At 40.7% G+C, this 21059-nt stretch overlaps 1 protein-coding gene across 4 annotated transcripts in view; it reads right to left on the bottom strand.

Annotated features, from left to right (window-relative positions):
- Positions 1–15118: 15118 nt before the first annotated feature.
- The window catches only part of trim44 (tripartite motif containing 44), a 42978-nt gene continuing 37037 nt past the window's right edge, over positions 15119–21059 (bottom strand). For all 4 annotated transcript variants that reach the window (XM_080304866.1, XM_026176414.2, XM_026176413.2 and 1 more), the window contains one exon: positions 15119–16505. In XM_080304866.1, the coding sequence (XP_080160992.1) occupies positions 16497–16505 (9 nt within the window). In that variant the 3' untranslated portion in view covers positions 15119–16496. The remainder of the gene's footprint in view (positions 16506–21059) is intronic.

The raw sequence follows: 21059 nt of genomic DNA, 5'->3' as shown, positions 1-21059 counted from the left end.
GGACTCATCAAGAGCATGACAGACTGGAATGGATTCAAGAGACTAAACACAGGGTTGGGCGGCGAGCAGTGTAACGGCATTGTAACTGCCTAAGGTTGTAAAAAAGCCTTGGCTTGAACGCAGTGGTTTATGTCTTGGTGCAGTTAAAGCATGCAGATTGACCATGACAAGGGGGGGAAGTTGGGTTTGGAAGGCTAACAGTCAGCACAGTGAGGGATTGTCAGTCAGGCAAGACCAGTAAGATCTGCAGGACTCGGGGATAGCAAGGAACACCATGACAGGGTTATTGCTCAGCCATCCCTGCTCTTGGCTATGACCGGAGCAGCGAGGAGAGACGAGGGAAAGGGGAAAAATAGGAAACAGAGTGAGGGCGTTAGGGGAGCTTGCTGGGAACTGGGCCTTTGATCACTGGGTGAAGAATTGCCAGCTCAATGCCCACTGCTGCTGGGTCCCAACCCTAAAGCACTATGGGAAATGTTCATATTCAAATATCAGCTTCTTTTCTTCCACCACATGCCTAATTCAGTTTTTGGCAGCCAAGTAGACTGAAATACATGCACAATGCCTACACACTGAAAGACACACAAATAAATTGCTTTGTTCTGATGAGTTGCCCTGGGCAAACTCTCATTAGAGTCATTGCTGTGAAGCTTAGGGCCGTGACACGAGGCAACACAGTGTGGAGGCATGCCTCAAACACAAGCACACACATCTGTGTGTCAGCCACTGTCACACTCTGGAAAACAGGTGGCAGAAGGCTTATATGAAATATTGGACATATTCTGATAGCATCGAACAGGGTCTGTTTATGTTTTCCACTGATTCACAACGATGCAGCCACTCAAGCAGAAACGTTGTGTAGGAGTCTTCATATGGCCATAAAATACACCGGAATATAAAATATTCTGAGCTGCTTAGCAAATTTTTGTTTTGTATTTCGCTGCCCTGTCGAGCATGCCCGAGGCTTACCCTACTGGCTGGTACAGAGGTGTGCGTGCATGTGTGTGTGTGGGCCAATGGGGGTTTCCCACCTGCTGTTAGGAGGGATAAAAAGTGAGTGTGGAATGAGCATAGCTTTGATCGTTTCTAATCCTCAAAGGAGGTGGAGGGCAACCTCAGCGTGTTGCCAGGGGAAGGCCAAAATAGCATTTTTGAAGAAGGAGGAGTTCTGTGTTGCATGTTTATGTAGGGTGGATATCGTAGCTTAACTGCACACACTTGAAATTATTATTTACAAGCTTAAATTGTTTATGTTTGTGTGTTTTTTTTCCTTGTGGAGAATGAGTCATCCTCACTTGATAGGGATAGGAACTTTCCATTGCTCGACCCGGTCATAGTCCCCATGACTCCAGTAGGCGCAGCAACTTTAAAAGCTACACCTCCTGCGCCTCCTATCAAGTTTTCTAGTAGCTTTAGTTTCCCGGTGTGTGCCAGCCACTTGTCTACCTGTCAAGTCTTCGGATAGTGATGAACACGTCCACACTACAAGTGTCGCTCGAGCTTTAACCTCTTAAGTCTTTGGATCCTTGCCACGCAAGAAACTTCCCTCCCCGATTTCTCTCCAGAGGACTCTATCTCATCAGCCACAGACCTTTTACCAAGCCCTCTGCCTTTCTGAGAATCATCTTTACATATTCTTGCGTTTTGTAAATAAACCCCTTGAACTTCCCTTCAGCCTCCTGCTTTCATCATTTTTAGTGCGACTGTTCTGGCAGTAAATCTAAACAGACCCCACAAATCTGTAAATGTCATCTGGGTGCAAGAAGCACTGCCTTCTGTCTTTGTTTCCTTGTGGATAATTTAATTGAGAAAGTCTCATTAAAAAATAAACCCACTGCCGATGGTGCCTGGGCTGAGGCGCATGCTGAGTCTGACCTTTTGTCATAAGAACAATTAACTTCAGTGGGTGCTCATTAAATAAGACGGACATTTTATTATCATTACCTTAATGGCGACTCATACATCAAGATTAAAGTCGAACCCTGTTCACCGAGCTGTCCCGTGAGGTTGACACCGGGTTAAATGAGCACTGTGAAAGGCAAGGATAGAGCATGGCTTCAAAACAGTTTTATTGTATCTACTCATTATTCCACTCAGACATACACAAAGGATTCTGTATACTGTGGGAGTATGACTCAAGTGAAGTGTGGATAAACAGATACTGGCTCTCAAAACAAGCTGGTTATTCATGTTCCCCTCGATGATTAGGTAGGGGGCTTTTAGTGTGAATTTGCATGCGCATTGTTGTCATCTTCTTGCCCATTATTTACCATGCAAGCCCCGCACTGTATAATGGCGAAAGAGATGCCACGTTTGAAGTGATTACATGCAGGTTTAGAGATGGACCTTTTGTAGTCGCAGCTTCCTTCCGTGCACACGTACACGACAGATGAAGCAGAAAACACAGATGGAGGGAGAGAGCTGTTTTTGTTGTGTAACTGTATGAAAGCATACAAAGCACAATCAAAGGTGCGCTTGGTATTCCACCCACAGGTAGGGATCACAAGGCCACTCTAAAACAGTCCAAAGCTACCTTGGGACAGCTCCAGCTCCTCACTTCACAAACCAGTATACAGCGAGACCCTGCAGGGCACTCGGAGGGGTGGTTAAAATTGGAACACATTCATCTCAATCCCCTGCCTGCTAGCACTAATGGATGTTAGCCTGTTTTGGAGAGACAATGAAATCGAAGAAAGACAGGATTTCAGGCTCCTGTGGACATGACTGAAAAACACATTTAATCCCTCTGTGCTACAAGCCTGTATGATGCACGATTTGAATTAAACAACTGCATCTTCTTAGCTTTGAAAACAAATCTTTTCTTTCTTGCCGTTGTTTCAGTAACCCTGATGTGTCAGTTGAGTGCAGTCAGTTTGGAGGATAACGTTACTTTTCATTCTGCTCCGTCTCCGCATTGTCTGCTCTTTCTGATGAGGCCCGTGTCCCATTTCCCCTACTGCAGATAAAAGAGGCATCAGTAATGCTAAAGGATGATTAAATAGGCGCTCCTCGGCTACCCACCGAAACACGTCATTGTGTTCCTTATTTGCTGGAAAGGTATAAAAACATCCCACAGCATTTGTAGTTTTGCTTTGTGCTCTCCATGCACATCACAAGACGTCTTCTATCTGCTTCGCATAGGTGTAGAATGTGCCACACGCCTTCTTTGCTGTTTTAGTTTCTCTACTTTCTATGCATTTCAAAATGCACCTCTGCAATATGGGTAGAGAGGTTTCTGTCTACCTGTATTGTTGTACCATCTTTTCCTGCAGAAGAATATCACCCCTTGAAATCTCAAACGGAAGTATCTGTTCTGCCAATTTGCTGCTTCGGTATAGAAATCCATTAAAGATCCCAGAGGTCTCCAGGTATCTTCTTTTTCTTCTGATTTCCCCTCTTCTGGCTCGTGCTTATATTTACTATCTAACCACCATGAAATACTATATGCCATTGTAGTGTATCAGCTGTAGTCTCTTAGCAGCAGTTTGGATGATAGCACTACTTTTCATAAAAGAGTGTGAGCAAAGACTGGATTTTCGTGCGGCGTTCCCGACGCTGCACATACTCTGGAAAGTTGAGTATTTTTCTGTAATGTCGCTACCTTGGAGTACAAGTGTAACTGTGCCGTGGAGTGACACATGGATCAACAGAAAAGTGTGTCTAATTCTATACAAGTTTTACTTGAGAGGAGGAAATATCTCTTGTTGAGAGGGAGACGGGGTTTTTCTTCAGAATACATAAAGCGTTCATGTTTAGTTAATGTCTTATCATTGCTGCATCCAATTAGGATGTGTTTTTTAAGCTGCTTGTCATCTCGATTAAGCAGTCACCATGGGGAGTCTTCTGAAGAAACACTTTGCGTGGGTGGAAAGTACAAGGACAGACATAAATACAACATGTCAGTAAAGAACCAAACGGATAAAATTATGTTGACTGTGCAAATTCTTAGAGATACTCACATTCCCTGTGTGTATACTTTCTGCAATTTTTTCTGTCATTTGTCTAAACTGTGAGTTAATCTCAATCACTGCCCCTCCCAAAACACATTTAATCCTGAGTGAATACTATAGTGTACATCATGTTGGAAAATATACTTTTAGATCAGTGATTAAATGTGTTTTACATCTAGATATAAAACATCAGAGAAGTATGACACTGTACTGTTTGTTCTTTTGCACAACTGCTAAGCTGTCTCTTGTAAATCCTGTTTGAATGAATGCCGAAAATGAGCACACTCTGATTTCACAACGTAAGCTCTATCTGTGTAAATCACAGCCATGTTTGCCTGGAAATTCCTCACACTAGCATGAAAGGTCAAAGGAGCTGATTTGTGCACAGATAACCACGAGAATTCCTGCGATCATCAGAAATCAGAAATCAGAATACTTTATTCATCCCGAGGGAAATTAGGGGTTACAGCAGGCAGCACGCTATCAATCAAAATTTATTTATATAGCACATTTTTAAGACCGAAGTACACCAAAGTGCTTTCCATTAAAATCGCAGTACAAATAAAATCACAATAAAATATAAATTACAAATATATAAAATAAGATAATTACATAATCTAAATACAGAGCCAGATGTAAATTACCCTAATTCGCCTAAAATGCCAGATCAAACAAATACGTTTTTAAACGTGATTTAAAAGACTGAATGGAATCTGACGCGCGAATATGAAGAGGGAGAGTATTCCATAGCCTGGGTGCAGCAACGGCAAAGGCACGGTCTCCTCTGGTCTTCAGCCGAGACCTAGGTTGCACCAAGAGCAGTTGGCCCGATGATCTTAGTGCTCTCTGAGGGCTGTACAGACAGAGGAGATCAGCTAAGTAGTCAGGTGCCATATTGTTCAAAATTTTATAAGTAAACAATAGAATTTTAAAATCAATTCGATATTTGATAGGAAGCCAGTGTAAATTTTTCAGAACAGGGGTGATAGAGTCAAACTTTCTAGTGCCGGTCAAGAGACGTGCTGCGGCATTCTGGACCAGCTGCAGACGCTGCAGAAGAGAAGATTGTAGACCCAAGTAGAGTGAGTTACAATAGTCCAGTCTTGACATAATGAAAGCATGAATGAGTTTCTCCATATCTTTGTTTGATGAAAGCTAGTTTTTACCACAGTAGAGACCTGTTTGTCAAGTTTGGTGATATAACGCCCTGAAGTGCATGTTCGAGGCCAACTGATCTCACAGGATACCAAAAAGCAGGAGCAGTAGAAAAGCTTGACACACGGTGGCTGACTCCAAGCAGGTTTTTCTGAAGAAATGAAAGACCATTACGAGTTGCATACCGGGCAGGAGCTTGGTGGATGGAAAAGTATGTAAATTTCAATGTACTATTCCACTCCAGAGCACAGCAGACTTTAAACCCAACAGCAGACTGTGAAATAGAGCAGATTGCTTCGTTCCTACCTGAAAATGGTTAGGATACTGAGTGATATGCTTAAACTTTGCTTTTACATTTTTCATTTCTGAGACACATGCTGGGCTTACATGATAAAAACACAATAGATTTATTACACTACAGCTTCCAAATATTCATTTTTTTAATGACATTGTTTAAAACCACTTTTAAAACTGCCAAAAAGAAAATGATTATTCTTGCCACCAGTTCATGCAACCTGTATGCCAAACTCAAGCAAAAGCCCATCATGTTATACTTCATTAATCACTATGATGAAATTTGTCTTCTGTGCTTTACTTTATCCACTGACCCAGCTGCTGTTTTTAATGGCACAGAACAGTTTTGCTGCTGAGTAATATAAGTCCAGGCAGACAGAAAGGCTTTCACATCTATTGATTCTCATTATTTAAAATTGTACAAATTGTTCAAGCATCAAGAGTTTTTTGTTTTTTTTTAAATTTCGTTGCAGATGGGTAATATTGTGGCCCAACTTGACAGCAACCCCAAAACCAAAATGAGGCCATCAGCTTCTATTTCAGTACATTTCAGGAATCTATAAATATTTTACAGCACCAAGCTCCCTTTTCTTGAAAAAAAAAATCATACTGCTTTCTTTAGATTAATTCATGAATAAATAGCCGACAGATTTGACATTATTCCCTCTGAATAGTCCTTTTTAGTTATTTAGGACACGATTTAGGCAGAATCATGAGGTTTTTTTCTCTTTTCTATGAACACTTGATAAATGGAGGCCACCAACACTAGCTAACAATCTGGCGAGGAAGCTATTTGTGCCAACAGGATGCATTTAATTCTGCCGCTCTCGTGCATGTGGCTCTACACATTATGCAAAGCGGTGGCATTTGATCTCAGTGTTTTAGAGGGAAGAGAAACAAATAAATTGAATGAGTAACACATTGCCACTACCGTAATCTAAAGGCCAACATGAAAGCTTTTCAAGCCTTTCTTTGGTCCAGCATGCAAAAAGAGTGTTTTTTTTGTTATTTTGTTCATGTTCAGTTTACTGGAGTATTGTACATTCTTACTTAAACCCTTACATTGGAAAATATTGTTTAATGTAACTATGTTATCATAACATAGTTACTAGTTATTAGACCAGGGATTTCAAACTCATTTTGAATAGTGGGCCACATACAGCCCACTTTGATCTTAAGTGGGCCGAACTACCCTCCAGGGTCAAATTGTAAGAAATAAATATGTAAAATTACAGAAAAAGTTATGTTAGCTCATTGCATATACTTTCCTGTAATTATGAAATGCGAAAATGCTGTTAACTGACAGAATTTGTCCTTTTTTTTGTGAAATTACTGTAAATAAAAAAAAAAGCATTTCTACAGCATATAGTAAAAAAACAAGCACTTTCTGTGATTTATTTGTTCTATTTCTTATTTACTTGTAGCTAATGGCAATGGGGGAGGTTGTAATAAATCACAGACGCTGTAAAAGTTATGAAAAAAACCCAAATCCAAATATTTATGCAATCCTTCCACATTTTGTAAAGTTGTGCAGTGAGCCAGATTGGAGTCTCTGGCAGGCAAATTCTGGCCCCCGGGCCTTATGTTTGACCCCTGTGAGATCTTAAGTTAGAAGCATTATTTAAACTTTATTTAGGCCATCTCTCAGCAATGCAATTAAAATTAATGAGGAAATAAAAACAACATTAAACGAGCGACTTAGCCAAATCAGAGCGCATTTACATTCCTATTTAGAAATTCTGTAGCCAGGATCACATGTGACCCAGCTGCTGCGTGACCTTTTTAAATTCCCTGACAGTCATTGGTTGGCTGACATTCAAACAACCAGTCACAGCAGAACAGAAAAATGTTCAGGCTGATCCAGTCTTGCATTAACTAAATGAAAACGTATCACATGGTGAAAATGCCTTCCTTTTTTTGGGTTGTTTTGTACCCGGAGCAGCTGGAAAATGGACAACAAGCGCCCAGCCCAGTAAAACAGGAACAATCCGAATCCATTTTATTACTCTGGCCATTAAAAAAGGGAAAAGGCTTACCTGATTTAATGATTCTCAACAAAGTTCTCCTTTTGAACGTCTTCTGCACCACTTCCAGGGATGCTGCTCTTCTTCAGATCACACCTTGTTGCATGCAGCCAAATGTGGTGAGTCACAATTCTCTGCAAGTGCCCAACGAACCCCGGAATTGTGATTTGTGGCTGCATTTGCGGCTCAGAGGCCCAAAAATAGACATCCTTGCTTTATGTGAATCACAAAAACGTATACATACTTGATAAGCAACTAACATTCCTCAGTTAAAGCAAAACAGGTGCTGTCGAACGAATTAATTAATTGCAGAAAAGCTTCATTTTGTATGTAATTATAATAGAATGGAATAAAATAGCTCGAAACCTGAGACTGCAGTTTAGGGAAGGACTCAATGAGGAGTGGAGGTGGCTCCCAGGCCAGGCAGTTTCCTATGTACTAATAAGAGAGGAGAAAACTGAACAAAAGGGTTGGAAAGAGTACAAAAATTTGAATAAACAGTCCATAGTGGAGTGAGGCATATATAGTTTAGAACCAGAAAGGGTGTGTGTGAGGTGTAGTTCCACTCCTGAAATTCAGATAAATGATCTCCAGTTAAGCATATTTCAATATAAAGATGATTAGCTCTTGTACTTTGTCATTAAATAAAGCTTAGAGAATTCAAAGTGGCATTTCATGATCGGAATATAACAATCCCAAAACCACAGTAGAGGTCTAATGGACTCAAATTCTTGTATTGTCTTATACATACAGTAACTTCTGTTTGATAAAAAATGGTCAGATTTGATCTACAAAGTCTAATGTAATTAATTTCCAGTAATATAAGATTTGAACATTATTTCCCCTCTACTGCTGGGATATTAAAGGGTGCTGATGACTTTAAATCATTGATCAGTTTTTGCGAACCATCTGTTGACGCGTTAGCACATCACTTCAGCTGCTCCAGCATACTCCATTCTGTATCGTCCAACAAACCCACAGGAGGACAGCGGTTCAGGTTTTATGGTAGACACTGTCCCTGATAAAACTGCTAACACCATCCATCTCATCAAACATGGAGGCGTGTATCTAATCTCCTAGCCTCAAGGCAGACCTGGAGGCCAGATGGCCGCACCCTTCCTTCCCCTCAGGCCAGGCTGGAGCAATTACTACTGCTGCTTCACACACAGACCTGTGTCACCAACGCAATTAACAAGCTCCGGAGGAGTCTGGGCAACCAGAGAGGGACAGACTGTGTACACAGCATGAATGATGAGAGGAACGAGAAAGGACGCATCAGGTTTGGTTGCCAGGTTTTAGTGAACATTTAATATGGGTTAGACTAGACTTGTAGCTGCTGCAAAGGTTTTTGTAATTTCTAGAAGTCTTGCATATGTAGATATGCTTGTTCTATGTTTTCATATTACAGCGTGTATACAGGGAGTGCAGAATTATTAGGCAAATGAGTATTTTGTCCACATCATCCTCTTCATGCATGTTGTCTTACTCCAAGCTGTATAGGCTCGAAAGCCTACTACCAATTAAGCATATTAGGTGATGTGCATCCCTGTAATGAGAAGGGGTGTGGTCTAATGACATCAACACCCTATGTCAGGTGTGCATAATTATTGGGCAACGTCCTTTCCTTTGGCAAAATGGGTCAAAAGAAGGACTTGACAGGCTCAGAAAAGTCAAGAATAGTGAGATATCTTGCAGAGGGATGCAGCAGTCTCAAAATTGCAAAGCTTCTGAAGCGTGATCATCGAACAATCAAGCGTTTCATTCAAAATAGTCAACAGGGTCGCAAGAAGCGTGTGGAAAAACCAAGGCGCAAAATAACTGCCCATGAACTGAGAAAAGTCAAGCGTGCAGCTGCCAAGATGCCACTTGCCACCAGTTTGGCCATATTTCAGAGCTGCAACATCACTGGAGTGCCCAAAAGCACAAGGTGTGCAATACGCAGAGACATGGCCAAGGTAAGAAAGGCTGAAAGACGACCACCACTGAACAAGACACACAAGCTGAAACGTCAAGACTGGGCCAAGAAAGACTGATTTTTCTAAGGTTTTATGGACTGATGAAATGAGAGTGAGTCTTGATGGGCCAGATGGATGGGCCGGATTGGTAAAGGGCAGAGAGCTCCAGTCCGACTCAGACGCCAGCAAGGTGGAGGTGGAGTACTGGTTTGGGCTGGTATCATCAAAGATGAGCTTGTGGGGCCTTTTCGGGTTGAGGATGGAGTCAAGCTCAACTCCCAGTCCTACTGCCAGTTTCTGGAAGACACCTTCATCAAGCAGTGGTACAGGAAGAAGTCTGCATCCTTCAAGAAAAACATGATTTTCATGCAGGACAATGCTCCATCACACGCGTCCAAGTACTCCACAGCGTGGCTGGCAAGAAAGGGTATAAAAGAAGAAAAACTAATGACATGGCCACCTTGTTCACCTGATCTGAACCCCATTGAGAACCTGTGGTCCATCATCAAATGTGAGATTTACAAGGAGGGAAAACAGTACACCTCTCTGAACAGTGTCTGGGAGGCTGTGGTTGCTGCTGCACGCAATGTTGATGGTGAACAGATCAAAACACTGACAGAATCCATGGATGGCAGGCTTTTGAGTGTCCTTGCAAAGAAAGGTGGCTATATTGGTCGCTGATTTGTTTTTGTTTTGTTTTTGAATGTCAGAAATGTATATTTGTGAATGTGGAGATGTTATATTGGTTTCACTGGTAAAAAGAAATAATTGAAATGGGTATATATTTGTTTTTTGTTAAGTTGCCTAATAATTATGCACAGTAATAGTCACCTGCACACACAGATATCCCCCTAAAATAGCTAAAACTAAAAACAAACTAAAAACTACTTCCAAAAACATTCAGCTTTGATATTAATGAGTTTTTTGGGTTCATTGAGAACATGGTTGTTGTTCAATAATAAAATTATTCCTCAAAAATACAACTTGCCTAATAATTCTGCACTCCCTGTATGTATTGTTTTCGCTTTTATGTAACTTCAGGGAGAGGCTTTGTGGAGTGAGCCTGCAAAAATGTAATATTACGCTTCTATCTCCTTTGCATTCTGCATTCATGCTTGTTGTGAAAATGATTCATCACAGCTGTGGCAGAGAGACTAAAATGTGTTACAGCCCCCAGAAGGAAAGGCAGTAGGTGTTATCTAGGTGAAATGTCATTTTATTCATGGGCACATTCCTTTATCCGCCAGAGGAAACCAGCCCATCACAATCATCATTTCTGTTACCTTGCAAGCCACCAGCCACCAGTTTTATGACTCCTAATTGCCTTCCTAATTTGAAACTTTCATTCCTTATTACATACCTGGGTATAAACCTTTTCTACTCTTTCATTCATTTACTCTTCCAGGTAGGAAACTTTGACAGGAAAATATTGCATAAAGGTGGGAGACTGAGGGCCCTAAAGGTGTCTTAGCTGAATCTGGGATGAAAGAGTGATGGAGACCGTCGAAAGGAGAGATGGATTCTCTGGCCTGTCTCGTCTCCACCCAGTCATTGTTCATGAGCTAGGTTTTCCAGACAGCTGTCTGTACCTGCCACCTGTGACAGATGCCTGCTGTCAGTCAGTCTGGGATGGTCCACGATCTGCATCACCTTCTCGCTCCAGTTGGATCTCATATGAGCCCCAAAAACCCCCAATGAATGTGAAAAGATTGATTAATTCCCTGTTACTATTTCCCAGAGGCACTTTATATGAAGCAGAGACAAGTTAGAGGTATTAGGTGCAGGTTGTGACATAAAATACTAACAACCAATGCAGACAAAGGTCATAAATAACCTTTAAAGCTGTTTTAAACTGTTTTTTTAATCGATTCATTCCCACCACAATAAAAAAGATCATTTGTGTAAACCAGTGATTTGCAAACATTTTCTGGCATGACTCCACCACACAATTTTATCAAACACTAAAATCATTTACAAAATTCATAGAAGGTCAACACTATAGCATTTCAATATTAATTTGCCTTAGTTACTCTTAATGATTTTCGCCTGGTTGTTTGCACCAATTTGCACTTGCTCTGTGCCCCAGAGTCTGAAAAGCAATGGTGCAAAACGAGGAGGCCAAAATGTGTTTTATCAGAAAGACAATAGACTCTAGAAGTGTGTTCCTCATCTTCTACTTTCCTCACAGTCTTAGTTTTGTCCAGTGCTCTCAATGACACCAAATATATCAGAAAATTATTAAATGTATATATTTCAGAATCTGATTTAAAGAGGACATAATGTCTACTTTGTAAACAGATCATTCATAAAATGCTATGTGAAGGAACCATACTTTTACTGCAACAGACACACTATTGAAGCCAATTCTGTAAATGAAAGTAAAAATAAAAACTCACACAGCAATGCAAACAACAAAAATTGTGGAGTGTCTATGTCTATGCAATCTATCCATCTAGAGATGTAGTGTGGAAACCAAGGCGCAACTTTTACAGCTGAAAAGTGTTAAAGAGGCAAGAGGCAAAAACTGTAGTTCCTCTAGGTACCAACTGAGGATGGCTCCAAACAGGCGTCTGTCCCCACAAAGTCCTGCTTTATAGCATATTTACCTCCATGGATAGTTTCCCCTTTATAACGACTCTGACTGAGAGGTTTTTTAATAACTCACCAGCCTAGATAAACAGCACGTTTAGGTCTGTTAGGCCTCATCCACCACTTTGACCCAAACATACTTTTTGTGTGTGTTTGCAGTCAGTGCCCTTTGGAGCATTTTTAATTGATTATCTGACAAAAAATTGGTCTTGCTTTGTAGCACAGACCATCTGAGACATATGTGCTTCAATTTTGGTGAGTGTAATGCTGTAATTTTTATTAGCATTGATTAACCTGCCCATGTGTTGTACTGATACAGTTTATGAATAGTTAGCTTTCTACCCAAGATAACTATTGTAGCATTAGCTGATAAAGTAGAGATTAGATTAGATTAGATGAAACTTTATTAATCCCTCAGGGGTGTTCCTCCGGGAAATTCAGTTTCCAGTAGCAAAGCACCGTAGTACTCTTATAGTACTCTTGAGAGCAACTGTCTGAACTCGGATGATAAAACATGCTTAGGATGGTTAGGATAAAGGAGGCAAAATACATCCTTAACATTCCTGACCACGTTTTGCCATCTGAGTTCAGGAAGTTGCTCTCAGGTTGCTGCTAACTTGAACCCCAGTGTAGAACAAATATAATAGGTTGTTTGGGTAAGCTGCAAACAAATAGTCCTTCTGTGGGATTAGTAAAGATATCTTAATGTGAAAGTCCACTCTTTAATTCATATTGAGATTGTAGAATACTATGTGTAGATACCACAGTAGCAAACCGGTGTTTGGAATCAGTACACATCCTTATCTGTCTGGCCACTGATTCTCATCGACTTAACCATTAGCTGCACTCTTCTGCATCTTCTGCTCTGTTGTGGTTCTCTTGCTGCATTGCCACACATCCTTTGCCTCTTTTATGGATGGTGAAACAGGCTCCTCCATGGTAACAAAGTACATTTAAGTCTTATAAATATGTTCACACAACTTTTATGATGTGCGCTTGCGAGTTTTGTGGATTTTCACACCTAAATTGGCTTTTATATGTGTGAATATGAGCATACTTTGGTGATATAAAAAATCTATTCAACAAAGAAGAAATATAGTTTAATCAAAGACAGAAATAATAGGCTATTATATAACAATTATGCTTACCCATTTGCCTAAATGTGCAAAACAATTTGCAATTTTTGCTACAGAATTAAAAATGTCCTGAAAACTTCAACTGTCAAAGTGGAAAAAAAAAAAAACCCTAATAACCTAATCAAATTTTTCCACTGCTCTTCATCTCCCTCTCTGTAGGGTGCAGATTGAAAACCCTTATAAGTCGACACAGGTGATGAAAATATTGGCTTTCAAGGTGACACTAGCTTTGATTTTCACCACCACGTCAGGTGTTATAGCAGTCATATCTGGTTGTAGCGAGAGTGCTTAAACCGAAAGCCAACTGATGAAAATGTAAAATAAATAAATCTCAACTAGCAACCTCAGACCGATGCCTGTTTGCTTGTTTGTATTTGTGCAGGTGCGCATGTGTGTGTCTGAAGAGACCAGAGGAAAAGATGAATAAGAGAGTGCATTTACTGTGAGAGAAGCAATACATTCTACTCAAAGATACATGCCAACTGGGCGAGGGTGGAGGTGTGGGTCTCTGCAAACGCACATCCTAACAAATACTTAAAAAAGCACACACATAAATAAACACACAGTGTGCACGTGCAAGATACATTTCAGCGCAGTGTGGAGCCTGTTATTAGAGAAATTTCCTATTTCTCTTGCCGCTATTGCACGCTAATAAACAGAATCATTAGGGCATGTTTTGGTGGGTTGGTGAGTGGCGGAGTTGCTCCATTACTGGGAAACCCACAGACTCTGACTGCCTTTTAAAATGACGGCAGAGAAACAGGCTCCATTAATGGCGGCAATCAAAGCTTCATCCCCACCACTAGCAAGCCTGTCACGTAGCTAATTCAATCTCACAACCCATGAAGCAATTAATTCATGTCAATACAAATACACAAACAGCTTTTTTTCTTCTTGCCCCATAAGAAAAGTGGAGGTCTTAAAACTGAGCTTCTGTTTATTTGCACACCTTTGTGACGGTGTGTGATCATGCTCGGTGAAGTGTACGAGGAAGAGCAGGTGTAATTGGGTGTGGAAAAAAAGAAACCTCGTGGTCTCCCAGCTAAATGAGATCCGACAATCGTTTCCTCTGCATTTTCTCCCCTGACAACGGGCACATTGTCCCCCTCCCCTCCCTTCTCAGGTTTGTCATTATTGCTCCATGACATAAGCAACGCACATGAAGGGATAATAAAACCAGCCTCCATTTGATAACACAGGAGCTTGTATCTGACTATGCCCACGCCTAACTAACTTAAATCAATTTAGCCGCAGACACTAAAACGCTCACAACAAAAGAGAATCTCTAAAGGGGTTTAAGTGCTCTGGGGCTTTGACAGGAGGCAATGGCTTAGTAAATGTTGGAAGATCAAAAGTTAAACCAATTAGAGAATACCAAACTAGATGTTATCATCTAGATAGCAACCAGAGGCTAAATGAGTTTGTCAGAGTCAATGTCTCAGTGTTTTGTTTGAGTCAATATTTCAATTATGCTCTAAGAAAGCATTCTTGGCTTGATGAAGCAGCTCAGGGAGAAACTGGGTGTGAAGTGAAATGCGTCACACGGTGTGTCTGAAAAGTAATGTGAGAAAGGAACACGAGTGACGGAGAGACAAAGCCTTTCAGATTCAGGTTAGGAGTTGATCAAAGTGGGTTCTAGCTCATCTGAGACTATAGGCATGAAGCTAGTGTGCATTTAAATGCATTTGTGGAGAAGCAGAGACCCTAAAGAGCTCTCCTGCTCCATCACCCCCTCTTGTTTCCAAACCTCCCATTCCCAGCACTTTCTGAATGTGTTGCTTCTTTGAATTTTAATGGAAAAAGATTCTCCACTTCCCGATTTCCCTCTTTAGGGCATTTCATCTTGTTTCCTGTCTCTATCTATCAGAAAAAGGAAAAGTCTCACATGCCTGTAAGGTTTTCTGATAATGGTGACTTGGTTGACTGATGATCTTCATATGTTTCTAGAGTTTTGCAAGAGATAAAAACAATTGCTCTTAAAGTGGAGATATGAATGTCATTATCTGCATCCAATCTAAGAAACAAGCAGTTTATTTATAGATTTAAGACAAAAATAGACAAATAAAAACAAGTGAAAACATCAGATAGCCAGACTCCTGTGTGCTGTTATACTAGGAAAAAGAAAAAAAAGCGCTTTCAGTTTTTTAAATAGACTGTTGACAAACCAACATTTCCCTTGGGAAGGTATACGCTCAGTGCATCTTAGTGTAGTGCTACAGTGGTGAAGTCATGTTGTTGTCAAACTTGTCCCACATATTATGGGTGACACAGCTTTCAATTGTGGATTTAAGGCAACAGAATCAATCACATTAAAAACAAACTGCTGATACAGACAGACGCATGGCAGTACATCATAAATGAAAGGTATGGATGAGCAGGTCAAGGTAGGAGGTGCATACACTTGTCTGGAATGTAATCTGTCACTCGGTGCAGATTGGCCAGGAGTAATGAGCCTTTACATTACAGTACATAAAAGGTGATAACTGCTGGAGAGCTGTTTTGCGCAAAATGTGGTTCAATTTTCACCTAACAAAGAGTCAGCAACATTCACCGATCGATAGATGTCAAAATGTCCCCCCACCTTTGATAATAAATCTGACAAGCACATGAGGAAGTGGCACAAATCTACAAGCCTTCTGAGACAGGGTAGGGCAGAGGATGTGGGGAAAAGAGAAGGTGAAAGCAACAGGATGATATAAAGCACATATGACAGTTTCCTTTCCCCCCCCCTTTTATACAATCAACATAAAACACCCAGAACAATAAATTCTCTTGACAATCTAAGGCATTGTGGCATCTGAGAAATGCTCCCTTTTTATATCCGAGAGTGTCCAGAGGGTTTGTCAAGACAGCAGAGCCAAAATGATATTGCAAATAAATGAAGAGTGAAGTGCACCGTGTCAAAGAATTTCCTATTGCTGACATCAGTTTGGGCTTAACATATGCTTTGCTCGGCTGCCTACCCAGGCTACCGTCTAAGTCAGCCAGGCTCACCAGTAAGCCAAGGATCTGACTGGCTGTGAAAATTGAGCCTGATGGTAATTGATTGCACATAACTTGCGTGCTTCAATTAAAGAAAGTTAGTAGCTAGTGAGGAATTAGAAAAGTTTGAGTAGAAAAGATGTGGCTATCCATATTTGTCACAGTAGCTTTCTTCAAGGTCACTTTACTGCCAGCAGGCACTGAAAGGGGAGGGCGAGGTCCCAGGGAGATGGCTGACAGAGAGAGGGCCAGCCTGACAGCTCAAGCGAGCTGATGGCTGGCTGAAGCAGACAGTGAAGGACAGGTGGACGTAATAAGAGTCTGATCTTCTTGTATCAGGGGGCGTGGTCCATTGATGGTCCAGAATCATTGTCTTCAAAGTCCCGTGGGTTCATGGGCTCTGCTCGTGGCTCAGGCAGCCTAGATGACAGAAAAACACACATGTTATATCATATCCAGTCTTCCAGCTTTTCCTCTCTTTTATCTTTTTCCGCAAACATCTGAAAGCTGTCACACAAACAGCACCGTGCCACCCACACAGTTCAACACTCACGCATGTTATGGAAATATAATAAACCTTTTGTGAAATGTAATCAGCTTCAATCAAGCTACGCCTTAAGTAGAAATCATCCATTCTGTCGGTTTTATATCAGCAGCTCTGAGCTGACAGAGACAAAGTGATAGCTAAATTGCAGGGACCTGTTGTAATTTGAGCCTGGCTGATAGATTCAATTTCACTGGAGACAGTCTACACTAATCATATGCTCTAATTGGACAATGTCGAAAGGGTGACGGAGCACTGGTGATGCCAGATAAGCAACTCTCCTGTAACTTCTCTCCCACCCGATCTTTCTCATTATGATTTTCCATCTAAATCTACAGGCCAACATCCATTTTTAAAAGACTACATGTCAGCATCTTTTTCTAAACACACACACATACACACATTTATTCACAGTATGTGGAAGCTATTTAATTCACAGAGATTCAGTGCACTTTAGGGCTATGCCATTTAATCTCGCCGTTCAAATACATCAATTCAAAGCAATCGCTTTCTATGACCTTGGGCAGGTAGTTTGCATTTATATATGTGAATTTACACTCATCTATCAAAGCATGAATACGCAAAGAAGAGCTTAGTTCAAATAAACCTCTGACTTTCTACTTTGCAGGCCACAAACTACAGTAGAAGGAAAAATAAACTATTATGGAGGTTTGATTGCCTGCATACTTAAAGATGTACATGAATGCCAGGCTTTTAATGCCTTTTCTTTATCACTCTCAATAGTATGTTGTATTGGTACAGTGCTGCTTTCAGTTTTTACATTTGGAGGTTTAATGACGAGCAAACAGCAACAGGTACATTTTAATCAATAATCTCTTCCACGCAAATGGTTACAAATGATAGTTAATAAAACAAATGAATATATTCCCAGACAAGCACTCGGTGCAGGAACTAATAATTGGAAAGCTTCTGCACATAGTATCAAAACAGTTATAATGCGAGTAACAGTTGTTTGTAGAACATATTAGTGTGATGTGGGTGCAACACAAGTCATTTTATAAAACATTCTCTCTGATGTCTTGAAATGTATGTAAGTTGATGTATAGGAGATGTGATGGAAAGATTTGTTATAATCAGACTGTTCAACAGTCTTGAGCTATTCTTTGTTATTCTTTATTCAATCATTAGACAATGAAAATGACTGAAAAAGTAGCCAATCTAGTGCTTATACCTGAATATTTTCAGTGGAAATCCTTTTATCTATGCACTAAACTCAAGCGATGAATCTATACATTACAGAAAGCTTAGCAAAGAATCGGTATTAAATTGTACCTTTAGGCACTGTGTCACTAGCAGCCTGTCACAACAACACATAACATGTTCCCATTTCTTTAGTTCAATGTACAAAAAGTACCAACAATAACACAGTTTGACAGCCAACAAGATGATTCCCGAAGAGCTATTAGCAGAAAACTTGTATCTCGACATTATCTCGAAAAAAAAAGAGACTGGTCTAAAAAAGGTATCTACAGGAAATGAACAGTATCCAAAAGTCAGTCATTCAGGACCCTTCAGCTGATCCATCTACTGTTTAAAAAAGTCGCATCAAAGATGGTCTCAGCAGAAGGGTAGCTGTCAAGAAGACATTATTAAGGAAGAGAACCAGAAAGAAAAGAATGAAGTATGCCAAACTACAGAAGAACGGACTGAAAATCAGTGGCAGTATGTTTTATGGAGTGATGGAGGACGGAGGGCAGGTCGTCTACTAAACTGAAAGTTGGTGGTTCGACCTCTGGCTGCTCCAGGCTGTATGCCAAATACAAATATCCATGGGCAAGCTACTAACTCCAAGTTGGTATCTAACCCCATGTGTGTGAATATCATGGTTTGGGGCTGCATTTTAGCCAGGGATGTCTTGACAATGTTGATGGAATTATTATACAGAAAAGTACCATCAGATCTTGGGTTTCATTTTTCAGTGTGACAATGACCCCAAACACACGCTTAGTAAAAGCATGTCTGGATAGAAAAACATACAATGGAACACTAGCAGTCATGGATTGGTCTCCCCAGAGCTTGGATCTCACTGACTAATTTAATATATTATTGAAAGACTATTACATCACGTAGTAGTATTCTACCTGTGGGTAGCTACAGTTAGTACTCTATACAACACCCAGCCACAATCTTAAAACACAGAAAACTGAAATAAGCTATTTCAATAAGATATTGACCCAAATGCTATTTTCAGTTCTACTACTACATACTAACCACCGAAACACTGACGCAGTGAATACTAAAGATATTAACACTAAGATGTTTTGACAAGACACAATAACCAGTTTAAAAGTGTCAGGACGATGTAAGATATTACATCGTCCTGACACTTTTAAACTGAAACTTTTCATCTAAGAACAAAAAAGCAGCAAACTAATAAATATATTCTAGACCTTATTTTGTGAATGTTACCTCATTTTTCTGTTATAGATACATTTCCTTCGATCTCTGCTTCCCTGAAGCTTCCTTGCCACCTTTCTTCTTCCATCTTTGTTGTCCATGTCATTTATAGCACAATCTTTGAGGGGGAAAAAAAAATCCCAATTTTTGTTACCAGGAAGCAAAACCTTTCAGAGCACTGCTCCCTGAATATTCCTGTCTGACACACTTTTGTTGGCAGAAACAAAGAACTGATTTCTCTCCCTTTCTGCACCTCCTCGAGGAGCAGATCATCACAATAGAAACTCAAAACAGGGAAGCTGATCAAAGAACACCATGACATGCAAGAATACCTGGTAGTCCCTATGTGTATGACCTGTAATTAGAACCATATTAGCCTTCCAGATCTCAATGAGTTCACACCAGTTTAGTTATTGGTCAAACTGTAAAACAACACTATAAACCAAGAAGCTATAATAATCATGCAGAAACACACACACACCTTGGCATCCAGCGCCAACTTACTGACTGCCAAAAGTAATGATATTAGAGTCAACAAGACAAATAGCACAGGGTAAGTTTCTATTTAGTTGTACAATCTCACTTAAGCGTCAAAATAATTAATTATTCCACAGCTCCGTAAACTCAAATTCTTGGCAAAGTTACCTTTTGTGCTTTTATCCACTAGACCAACTTTACTGAGGATTCAAGCTGTCTACTGCATCACACAGGCTGTTCATTCATTGTCATCTGCATAGCACACAAAAGTCTATATTGAGCTGAGCCCTGAGCTCTCACAAAGCTCTGTCCTGTCTGAGATGGTGTTTGGGGTAAAACGTTGACAGACTTATTTGTGTAAGGCAATTTCATCTTGCATCTCCAGTCAACCAAAACAGTCACCCTGCTCCTCACACACACACACAAAGAGAGGCACAAGTGAGGCCTACACTACGGAGGCAAATGAACTATTTATATTCAGATGGTCTTTGCTAAGCTTTAGGACACATGGATGTTATAACTTATTTATTCCACCCAGAGGAAAATGCCATTAATTGAGTGAGAGTGAGGCTGTGAATGGGACATGTAGTGGACAAAAAAAAAAAGACAGTAGAGCTTTCAACATACAGTGGATGGGAGATAAGTTCCCCATAACTCAAAGGCTTTGATTTGTTCTCTTTTTCTGTCTGTTCATCTTCCCTGGCCTAAGTAAAAGATCACTTAGCTGATTGTATATGTGCATGTCTTCTGACGACTTAGTTCTTTCCATCCATGACTTATTCATAAGCCTTAATGCAGTTGATGTTTTATTGATCACGACTGATCATTGCCTCCTTCTCTTTATGTGACCATGGCCAGCGGATAAGAGTAGAGCTGAAGGCTGAGAGGGCTGCTACAGAGCAGGCATGGTCTTCAGTGTAACGTGCTGGCTATGCTTCTGGGTGATGGATGGACAATAAGCATTGTGTGTGTGTGTGTGTGTGTGCGTGCGTGCGTGTGTGTGTGTGTGTGTGTGAGGGAGAAAGAGATACGGGTTTAGATAGGATTGATCGAGTAGGAAAAAGCTAATCTTACTAATGTTTCCTCTCTGAGTGACAAAGAAAAGTTTCACCAGTAGAACCAGAGTGACTCCATCGCTCACTAGAGAAAACCTCTGTCTCCCTGTGACAAAAACAGAGGGGGGGGCAAGCATGTGATGATCCCTATACTTTGACTTTTGTCTCTTTTAATCTTTTTTTTTTGTTTTGGCCATAGCCTAGGGAGCTCTCTAGTAGATGGAGGAGGGAGGGGTCCTTGCCCTGATTAAGTTTGAATTCCCTGCTCTTGGCAGAGGAGCTGCGAGACTCCTAAGTCATCATCCGGAAAGAGTCCCATCCTGCTGTGGCAGCCTTGCCAGCTTGAGCCAGCCTCATTGCCATATGAATAATCATACTGCAGTAGCTTGGATATGCTGTGTGTGTGTGTGTGTGTGTGTGTGTGTGTGTGTGTGTGTGTGTGTGTGTGTGTGTGTGTGTGTGTAAATAGAGAGACAGAAA

The sequence above is a fragment of the Astatotilapia calliptera genome, chromosome 7 (assembly GCF_964374335.1).
Source record: "Astatotilapia calliptera chromosome 7, fAstCal68.1, whole genome shotgun sequence".
Lineage (NCBI taxonomy): Eukaryota > Metazoa > Chordata > Actinopteri > Cichliformes > Cichlidae > Astatotilapia > Astatotilapia calliptera.
This window is presented reverse-complemented; position numbering and strand designations above follow the sequence as displayed.